The 11050-nt window shown below is 36.1% G+C and overlaps 1 protein-coding gene across 2 annotated transcripts; it reads right to left on the minus strand.

The window, feature by feature from the left end:
- Nucleotides 1–8375, minus strand: csad (cysteine sulfinic acid decarboxylase). Of its 2 annotated transcripts, XM_056258009.1 has the most exons (16): nucleotides 8157–8375; nucleotides 7925–7971; nucleotides 7789–7886; nucleotides 5960–6090; nucleotides 5439–5565; nucleotides 5188–5278; nucleotides 4067–4289; nucleotides 3892–3971; nucleotides 3754–3808; nucleotides 2183–2299; nucleotides 1966–2030; nucleotides 1773–1854; nucleotides 1391–1590; nucleotides 705–756; nucleotides 514–603; nucleotides 1–426 (listed from the first exon to the last, which is right to left on the minus strand). In XM_056258009.1, the coding sequence occupies exons 3-16, from the start codon at nucleotides 7802–7804 to the stop codon at nucleotides 253–255; spliced, it is 1503 nt and encodes a 500-aa protein (XP_056113984.1). In that variant the 5' UTR covers nucleotides 7805–7886; nucleotides 7925–7971; nucleotides 8157–8375; the 3' UTR covers nucleotides 1–252. The 2 variants fall into 2 exon arrangements, with proteins under 2 accessions (XP_056113984.1, XP_056113983.1); XM_056258008.1 differs by having other exon boundaries at nucleotides 7789–7971.
- Nucleotides 8376–11050: the final 2675 nt, after the last annotated feature.

Raw genomic sequence — 11050 nt, forward strand, 5'->3', positions numbered from 1 at the left:
AATGTATTAATTAGAACTTATTATTCCAAACTTAGTGTAGTGTTACATGGTAGTGTATGTGGGCCAGAATCTATGAGATTCATTCACTTTATGACCTCTGTAGATGCAAACATTTTTGCATGCTTTGTCAATGAAGTCAGTATTATGCACTATTTAGAAGTCAAAATGAGTTTTAGCAACCATTAGATAATCGCAAATTGAAAAGTGACAGGATGAGAGGGGATAATGGTACACCATTCATATTCAAACTAATTACAGGTCCTTCCCTAGTTTCTCCATCTCATCGAGGAAGAAATCCATGTCCTTGGTGGTCAGCTGAGGTGAAAGAACAACCATACGGAAGAAGTTGACGTGTTCGTCCATGGGCTGGTATCCCACCATCATTGTTCCACACTTCATCATTCTCTCTTTGATGACTGGCGCCACCTGATGGTGTACATTGAAAACGACATGAAATATTTCAATGTGTAATAATTCAATTCTGTGCTACATCAACAATTAAGCGAAGCTGACCTTTGATAGCCTTTCCTGGTAATCCACACTGTTCTCCTTCCCTCTTAGACTGGGTGGAATGAACCAAAAGCAAACGTTCACAAAATGCCCCTATTGGAGAAAAAAACACACCATAGAGAAATATATAAACATGAATTATATTTACATAAACATAATACTGTTTTAGGTTTGTATGCAGTGCAACACTGTACCTTACAGACCAGCTGGAAATGGTCCCTTTTCTCCATTTCTTCAACTAAATACCTGGTGCAAATATATTAAAATAAATACATATAAATATATTTAATAATTTTTACAGTTTTATTCAAAATTTCAGTCAGTACTTTTTTTTTTTAATATGCTCTTATTTTATTTTATTCAAAGGTTTCTAATTCAAATAAATGCTGTTCTTTTGAACTTATATTCATCAAAAAATGCTGCTTTTTTTCTTCAGAAAAATACTAAGCAACACAACTGTTTTCTCCATTGATAATAATCAGAAATGTTTCTTGCAGCAAATCAGAATCATTTCTGAAGGATCATGTGACACTGAAGACTGGAGGAATGATGCTGAAAATTCAGCTTAAATACAGGAATAAATGACATTTTAGAATATAAAAAAAAAAAAAGAGTTATTTTAAACTGTAATAATATTTCAAAATATAACGGTTTGTACTGTATTTTTGATTCAAATAAGTGCAGCTTTTGTGAGCATTTTTGTGAGTCTTTCAAAATGATTAAAAAATCTTACCAACCCTAACCTATTTAATGGTATTGTATATATTAATAATATTTTGCAATGCATTTAATAATACGAGTCAATAGTTCCACAATATGCAACATTAAAAAAAGATTGATGATGTATTCAACAACAACATCCAACAGATGCATCAAATACCTTGCAAGGGCAAAGGCCTTATCCACTCGCTCTGAAAGACCGTGCGTTCCTATTGCCTTCCACATCAACCAGAGCTTCAAACAATCCACCTTACGGCCACACTGGATGGACTTGTCTCCTGTGTCTAAACTTGTATCGTAGAACTTGTCTTGCTGGAACAAGTAGGTTGCTTTTGCGCTGTGACAGTGCATTAGTAAATCCTACAGATTGAGACTAAAATGAGTGCACTGCACTTTTAAATATGTATTTGTGGGTTTAGTAATAAATATACTTCTTTCATTTTTGACTAATAAGCAAAAACATTGCATGAATTGACTTATATGTGCTTAGAAGTAAAAAGAAAAAAAAGAGATGGATTGCTACATTCCACAAGCTTTCATACCGTGGTATCTCTGAACAAAATCGCAGAGCACTGCAGGCCCGCTAGAAGCATTTTGTGAGGGTTCCAAGTCACGGAATTTGCTCTGGGTGTTAAAAAAGAGAGATATTAAACCGTTCATTCAGGCTATTTCTCTACTCAAAGCACATTTTATCCAGGGCTCATTCTATCAGCTAAGAGTGTGCAGAGCTCAAACCTTTCTAGTCCTGCAACCAGATGTCTGTGTTTTTTGGAAAACAACACGCTTCCTCCCCAAGCGGCCTGTAAAAGACAGAGATCCAGATTGTAACAGTTGGGAGAAATGCTATGTGAATATTTTAAGTGCAAACAACTGGAAACTTTTAAATGGGGGGCCACAAGCATATGGATGTGTTGCACAATGATGTTGCATAAGGTAACCGCGCTGCACTTACGTCAACGTGCATCCACATGCCGTTTCTTTCACTTATGTCAGCAATGCGGTTCAAAGGATCAAAGGCGCCCTGCACTGTGGTACCCGCTGTGGCATTAACAAAAAATGGAACAGCATCCTGAAGGAGACACATTGGCCAAACACCATTAACCTTTGACTCTTGGATATTTAAAGTGATAGTTCATGCAATAATTTAAAAAGAAAGTCTGTCAGGATGTCTTCACTCTCATGTCGTTCCAAGCCTGTATGACTTTTTTTTCTTTCACAGAACTGTTTGGCGTAAAGTTCACGCTGCTGTTTGTCATTTATAAAGAAAGCAGACATGTATTTAGGGATCTTCCTCAAAAAAGCTATCAAATGTCTTCAGAAGACTTTATGGTCACTGTCTGCTTTCACTTCATGCAAAAGAACAGCTTGGACGTTCAGCAAAACACTTCCTTTTTAAATTTCACGGAAGGTAGAAGGAATGAGATAATAGATCATTCCAGACTTTTAATTTTATAGTGAACTATGTTCTCAATTATACACAATATTTCAGTTAACCATTTTAATATAATATACACTACCGTTTGGGGTCAGTACAATTTTTAAAGTATTTTAATACTGTTATTTTCAACATTGATAATAATTAGAAATGCACCAAGCATATTAGAATGATTTTTGAAGGATCATGTGACACTGAAGACTGGAGTAATGATGCTGAAAATTGAGCTTTGCATCACAGGAATAGAGGGTATGCGCATGACGTCACCGTCGGCCGGAGTGAATGCGGTCACGCCCACAAGTGGCAAAAAGACTGAGCGGCAGCATTTGTTTTCAGCCTGAACGCCGTGAAAAATCTCACAAAACACATCTAAAACGGGAAAGAGCTTTGCGATTGACTGTACAACTAGATTTGACCCGAAATCTGAGGTACTGTATATTTTTACAGACTGCAAAAAGCTACAGAACAGACTATATTCTGCATAATTGGATGTTTTTAAATAAACACTGACAAAAAACTATACAAGTTTTAGGGCTGGACGATATGATGATATACAGTGTAACATTAATGTAAGTGATCACTCGGATTTAGACCTATCTATATTGTATTTATATAAAACGTTTACAGGCAAATTGTCTTCATTTATTTCCCCGGCGTCGAAATCAGGCACATATAAATGTCAGGAAACACGATTCCTGGCTGCATGTCAATATCCATGGATCACTGGATCTTTGATAAGTTGTAAGGAACACTATATCGAGTCCAACTTTTAGTTTAAACTGATAATAGTTTGTTTTACTCGCGTTAACGCAGTTTCCCCTATTAACTCCAGTCACGCAGCAGCTCTTCTGCCACTCAGTCCCCCTGAGGGGGGCGTGTTCCGGCGGGGAAGTGACGTTAATGCATTCCCTCTATAAACTATATTTTAAAATATATTAAATTAAAAAGTGTTTATTTTAAATAAATTGTAATAATATTTTTGTTTTTACTGGATTTTTTAATCATATAAAAGCAGCTTACTGATCCCAAACTTTTAAATGGTTCTGTATATTAAATGTATTAATTTACCATAGAATTTAAATATTTACTTGTGATTTTGCCTGCACGATTTTAGCCTCCAGGTCCTCTGGTATCATGCTGCCACTGTGGTGGAACAAAGAAACTTTCTTAACAATTTAAAGTGAACCACTGGTTTTCCAAAATATGTCAGAGATAAGAACCTGTACCTCTCGTCCACTTTTACAATGAAAACATTTTCCGTTCCTATACCAAGAAAAGCAGCTGCTTTTTTCATTGAGTAATGACTCTATAAAAAAAAAGAAGAAGAAAAAAAATATTACACAATACTGCTTTATATGAATTCTAAGATTAGATTAGAATAAGTGATTCTTGTCTTTGTACCTGTCGTGATGTAAATACAGCCATCCGTGGTGTGGCCCACAAGCCTTTGGTCTTCACTTGAGGGAAGGCCCAGTACCGTGCGACGTTCATGGCATACATGTTAGAAATGGAACCTCCGGGACAAAATATCCCATCTCCTTCTGACCAGCCAATCAGAGAGCGGAGCTTACAGAGCACTTCCTCCTCCATCAGGACGAACACCGGAGCCACTTCATAGGTGTATCTGAAAAAAATTTCACACTGAGTATGTTGCGTATTGGTCAGGCATGATATGCACATGCATTTGTATTACTTTAGTATCATTAATATACTATTATAGTATTTATTAAGAATTTGAATAGATCTGCTGCTGTTGGTTATTGCTGAAAATGATCTGTAAGTATCATATACATTTGTTGATTACAGAGCTTATTTTTTGCGATAATCCAAAAACCTATTAAAAAAACCTATTGGGTTTTTGTCGAGGGAACCACTGTGATGCTAACTGCCGATTGGCCTACAAATTTACATCATCCCCGCACCACTCTAAAGTTTTGTGTCCCCCTATGAAACTTTGCATTCCCTTGCAAAACTTTTGTGTCCGCTCGCAAAGAACACACAACTTTTGCGAGCAAACAGAAAGTTTTTCAGAGAATTTGCGAGAATGCAAAAGCATTGACATATAATTTTGTCCATCACCATTGCATTTAGCAGAGTATAAAAAATATATTATATACATATATGTTCTATTATATGTGTGTGTGTGTGTTTGTATAGATTAATCGATTTGACAGCACTGATAAATAGTTTTAGTTAATGATAACAACACTGTTTGCATTATCTCAAAATTCCAGACCCTAATTACATCAATCTCTTATCAATACACTTTTTAGATCAGTCTATATGATTATATGGCATCGTACTGTTGTCAAATTGTGTCATCTGATAACTTCAAGTGCTCTGATAAGTTACTTATTACAGCAGGGTTTAATGGAACACTTCAGCAACAGTGTAACAGTTTACTGGAAGTTTAACACTGATGCGCTCTTCAGTTAATAAAACACCATATAGACTCATTTACAACTCTCTCCTGAGATCCTACGATGGCACTTTCACTGTAACATATTAACATGAACACGTACTGGCTGGTGTTGAGGGTTTCAGTGAGGAGCCGTCCTGTCAATGCATGGTAGTCCACCCCAGCAAACAGCTGATTGAAGAACAGAGGATGACCTGTGAAGGGGAAAAGGCTTTGGATCAGGATGTAACCACATATTCAAGATTTGGGAGGAACAAATGTAAACATTTCAGAATAAACCACTGAAAAACCCATGCAGGACGACAGCTAATATGAATAAATAGGGGGAATGCGATCACAACATATGCAACCTACAGGTTTTAACGCTGTATCTCGCCACATCTCGGACCCTCTGCAATAACTGCTTGTGAGATTCTCCATTTTCCCTGAGTTCGAGGTCCAGAAGAGCTCTCAATTGATCTGGATCTTTCCACTCACACACCTGTGAATGCAAAGACACACAGTTCTTAAAGGGATAGTTCACCCAAAAATGACAATTCAGTCATCATTTACTCACCCTCAAGTTGTTCCAAACCTGTATGAATTTCTTTCTTCTGGACCCCACTGACTTCCATAGTATTTTTATTTTTTTCATACTATGTAAATCAATGGGGTCCATCAACTGTTTGGTTACCCATATTCTTCAAAATATCTTCTTTTGTGTTCAGCAGAAGAAAGAAATTCATACAGGTTTGGAACAACATGAGGGTGAGTAAGTGATGACAGAATTTTCATTTTTGGGTGAACTATCCCTTTAAGACATCTCATAAGAAACAATATAAGATAGGGAAAACCCAGAAGTTGTTAAATGAAATGATAAACTCTTAAAAGACAACCTTCTCCTTCAAGTCAGTTCCTTTGTTAAGTATCTCCTCCATAATAACTTTGAAAGCCTCAGTAAGGAACAGCTTCCCATCCGACTCGTACATGTCTGATTCTTCCAGGTGGGCATGGCCATTCATATATGCTGTGAAATACATTTAAAAGTACATCCATCACAAAATAAATCAATTTATGCTTTAATCAAATATTAAATATGGGTGTTTTGCAAACCCTATAATTTATATATATATATATTATACATGCATATATTTAATGTAATTTCTATGTAATAATGTATTTTGAACAAAATTATTTTAAAAAGTTGTTGTGGCACAGCAATTTTACAATTAAAGATAATATGTTTAAATACTACAAAAAAAAATTCTTGCATTCTATAAAAAGTGACAAAATATATTTAAATACAATGAAAGACATATTAAAAGCATTTTTCTTCAATTAAAAATTACAAAAAAGTTTCTTCTATAAAGCAACAAAATTGTTTTTAAAAGTTTTTTGAATCATTAAATGTTATATATTTGTTTGAATTATATTTTGTTATTTTTTATAGAATGATTTTGCTTTTTAAAAAGGTTTTTGTAGTATTTCAAGTTGTTACTTTTAATTGAAGAAAATTGCTTGTTTTTCATAGTATTTAAACATGCTAATTTTTATGGGGGAAAATTGGTTTAAAAAAAGTTTAATTAGGTTACTGTCTCTGCTAAAAAGATTTGGACATTGTTTACACAGTAAAACAGGATTCAATGATCTATTTAAAAGACACAATAAAACAATTGGATGATTGTATATTTATTTACATTGTAGCATATTGTACTATGATATAGATATATAATTTGTGTATTTTATGTTCAAATGGCAATCGAACATGAAACGCGTCTGTCCTTCTTCACCTGAAGTCCCACTTTAGATGATGAACTTTTACTGGCTATTTGCGGTTGCCAAGCAGCGCCGCAACTCTGCGCATAGGCTTACTAGACTCATGACTAGACTGCATAAAATATAACCGGAAAAACCGATACACTGCTTCGACCAGCACTTCCGGTAACCAATTCCACTGTGATAAATGTCTATTGATTTGCACATCTAGTCAGGAAAGAGTCAATTTTACAATACGCGTTAAAATCGTTAAAATGCTCCCTTCACGTGTTATCGAACATTTCCTACTTCCGAGTTCCGAAGTCGTCATTACGAGCTTGTTGCATTCAAATTTTGTCTTGAGAGGACGTTCATGTCCAATTTTTTTAAAACTAGGAAACTAGTATTTACGATAATTACGATAGCACGTGAAGGCAACATTAATTCCCATGTTGCAATCGCGATATTTCATGAGAAAAACGTCATCGACGACCCAATTCTTCTTCTTTTTTTTTTTTTTTTTGGAAATATGACACCAAATAGCAAAACGGATGTAAAAAGATTCAAAGACAGAAAGATTTAACTATAATTACTAAGATTTAACTTTTTTTCATCTTTGTTAAGAAATAAACTAGCGGAATATTTTCTGCAGCCCTTTTCCTGTTTAGGAAGTTCTTGATTATCCCAATGTGGTCGATGCAAGTGCTTAGAGGGGCGACACGTTGCAATTCCTGCAACTTATGCAATAGTTTCTAAACAATGCATCATTCATCGACTGCTCACCATAATAAACCATAACGTTAGCTGCAACTCTTTCCCCCTGCGGCTGCTTCTAATTATAATGAAACTTTTGCACGTGGACAGTATTACATCATCAGCTTGAAACGCACGATTCAGCAAAACTAAGAAATTAGTGAATTTAAAATAAACTTTATGCATGCATCCAAAACAGAACAATCCAACTTCTCACCTTTAGATGAACTCATTGTGATCTATCGTGTCCTTTCTGCACTTAGCACATGAAATTCTACTGTAGCCTATCTGATGACGTTAGGATGCCTCGAGACCCTCAGTGGTTTAATGCATGGTTTAATGCAGGGTCCAGCCTTCATATACGTGATGCACACGCCCGATTCGTCATTCAAGTGACATCCTATAATTGGATTAGAGTGATATGGGTGTCAACAAAAAAAATCAATCTTTAACTTAAAAAGAAAAAATAGCTTTCTAAAGACCCAGGTATGATAGGATATCAGTTGCATGGAATTATTTGAGTAACATAATTATTCATGGCTGTTATAGTTGTTTAATTTCTTCAAATATCTCCAGTATTCTTACCTTCTGCAAAACCATTGGCTGGTTTTATTGGCAGGGTCCTGCATCTTAGTTGATAGGGGGGCCAGATATATTTACTGTGCTAAAACTGCACACAAGCAACCAATAAGAATGACCAGTACAACAGCTTTACATGTTATATAATGACACACATTCATTTGGGTAATGCATGCTGAAAAACAGGGGTACAACGTTCAACATCTTCCAAACTCTGGGTGTTGTTCTAAGTTCAAATGAGACTGAGTGTGCTGATGAAAGAAAGATATATCCCTCCACGTATGTTTGTCAGATTGCACAATGATCCCACACACACTCACTCACAAGAGAGGAATGGAATGTCACAGGGTTCAAAAAAAAAAAAAAAAAAAATCCGTTATCTTATAGAAAAAGTGTTTCCTATGGAATATTTGTGAATAGTTGTATGCACAATTTACATCTGTGTCATCCAAGGAATTGGAAATAAAAAAAAATAAAAAAAATGATATCAACCTCATGATAAAGTTTATTACAATTCCATCTAGTTTTTAATGTTGGATGGTACAAAATAAACCTTACACGATCCAGGGTTAACTAAAACTTGTACGATCAAAGCTGAATCAATATGAAATTAAAGAGGTAAATGAGATACAAAGATTCTGAGGAACGGGTGAGATAGAGATTCATCAAAAAAATATACTCTCCAGGAGCCGGATTTTATAGCTTATAAAACAATAAACGCAATACCGTAAATCTGACAAATATCTTAATTACACAATAAAACAGGCTATAAAAACAACAACAAAAAAAGAACCTCAAACTCTTTCATCATAATGAATCATTTGTTCTCTTTATTTATATTTACTTGAAACTAACCCAACACCAGAAGCATGTTCAATTATTTACAAAATGGAAATGAGATTTAGAAGGAACAAAAAAAAAATATTAATATAAAATTACAATCACAGGAGAAAGTAACATGAAATAGTCAAATTAATGAAAGCATGATAGAATTTGACAATAATGTTCCCACATTAGGCTGCAATCTATCAAATAAAAAAAGATTCCCTGAAGTCTGCCAGGACTGGACTAGACGCTGTTTAATGACTGGCCTGTGCAATGGAATTGTACAAAGCTCCGCCTCCAATCCTATCACCTGCTTGGCATGCAAAACAAGGGTGAACAAGGGTGAAACACCAGGGTGAAAATGCATCAGGGTGAAATAACGTGATACTTGCCGAGAGAGCGAAGGTCGCCGTTATGTTGCCAGATAGTGGCCTCTATTGGAACATAAATCTTTGTAAATTTCCATCATAAACATGAGTCTTCCTTATCTGTCCATGGAATCGGTTCAAGTTTTAAGACTTAGATAAAAGCTTTCACATTCATTTACTTTATAAAATAAAAAAATAAAAAAGGACATGTAGAATTGCTACGGTACAAATCAGGCTCATCTGATATTGTTAGGTAAAGATTATTATATTCCAGAAAGTACACACACACACAAACACACACACAGTGAAGTGCAATTTAAAAGGTAGGAATGGAACTTGATCTCACATGAAAATAAGAGTAACAGAAAAACAAATAAGTAATAATAATGCCATAAAAAAAATAAAACAAAAAAAATTCCACACTCAAAAGTCTAACAGTTTATTCAGTCCTGCCCCTTTAAAAAAATTATTTATGCATTACATTTTCAAAAATAACGTAAAAAAAGGCTTAAGAAAAATATTTGAAATACCCGCATTTTAGCTTGTTGCGTTTAAACGTTTCCCTATTATTTAAAGCTTTTAGCTGACCTCATACATGTTTACAAAACAAATAAACAAAATTGAACAGTGAATTAAAGGTGCTCTAAGCGATGTCACGCGTTTTTTAGGCCAAAACATTTTTTGTCACATACAGCAAACATCTCCTCACTATCCGCTAGCTGCCTGTACCCTGAACACACTGTAAAAAAACACGGTCTATGTAGACAGCCCAGGCTCCACAAACGGTAACAAAAACAAACTGGTCCAACCCGCACCACCAAACATAACAAACAGTGTTCCAGCCAATAACCGACAACAATGATTTGGGGGTGGGGGTTGGGGGGTTAGTGCGCGTGCAATGGAGGGGAGGGGGAGGGGACGGGATGAGGAGGAGGGAGGGTCGAGTTAGCCTCCGTTTTGTTTGACATAGGCCCTGTCCCAAATGGCACACTCCGGACTTGTGGACTTCCTCAGAGTCCACACTTCGGTGACGTCATGTAGTGCAGACCTATAGGGCCCTTAGCGCGAGTCCGCGAGGGCGCATTGAGAGGTATTTTTGGGACAGACTCGATCGTCAAGCCGGAAACAGGAAGACGGTCTGATTGTTGTTATGGACAGGAGCTACAGGTTTGGGAAAATATGCTGCCTATTGTTGTTGTGTTTACATATGACTCAGTAAAGCCCTGACATTCTGTTCTATTTATTTAATGAATCATAATGCGATCGTATTATTCAGCTCGCTATTATTCGCCTATGTTTGAGACATCAACCACTGGTCGATGATCATAATGTTTGTATAAACTTGTCATAAAAACCGTAATGATAATTACACTTAAATATTTTCTTCTCAGCCATGTTAACAATTGTCCGTGAGCGAAATCTCCTCCCATCCGTTGTCTGATTGGCCTTTCGCAAGGATTCCTGGGTAGTTAAAGTGCGTGGAGCCTGCATCTATGCGGGCTTCGCGGAAGACCGCTTTAAGGGTACAAAGGGGGCGCTGCTGAGCACACTTCAGAGCGTTAAAATGCTAAATGGGACGGCCTACGGACTCGTAGATTCGGCGAGCACGTGCAATTTAAGTCCACGAGACCGAAAGTCCACATGAAGTGCGCCATTTGGGACAGGGCCAATAATTCGAACGTCAACAATCGCTTAGAGCACTTCTTC

Source organism: Rhinichthys klamathensis, unplaced genomic scaffold (genome assembly GCF_029890125.1).
Source record: "Rhinichthys klamathensis goyatoka isolate OS25496 unplaced genomic scaffold, OSU_Roscu_1.1 h1tg000147l_1, whole genome shotgun sequence".
NCBI classification, from domain to species: Eukaryota; Metazoa; Chordata; class Actinopteri; order Cypriniformes; family Leuciscidae; genus Rhinichthys; species Rhinichthys klamathensis.

Bases quoted from the DNA above. Each gene is read 5' to 3' on its own strand.
- csad (XM_056258009.1), bottom strand. The intron at 3,809-3,891 runs GTACAGGTTCTT...GTTCCACCACAG, and splicing joins ATTGTAAAAGTGGACGAGAG to TGGCAGCATGATACCAGAGG. The intron at 427-513 runs GTCAGCTTCGCT...GTACACCATCAG, and splicing joins ACCAGGAAAGGCTATCAAAG to GTGGCGCCAGTCATCAAAGA.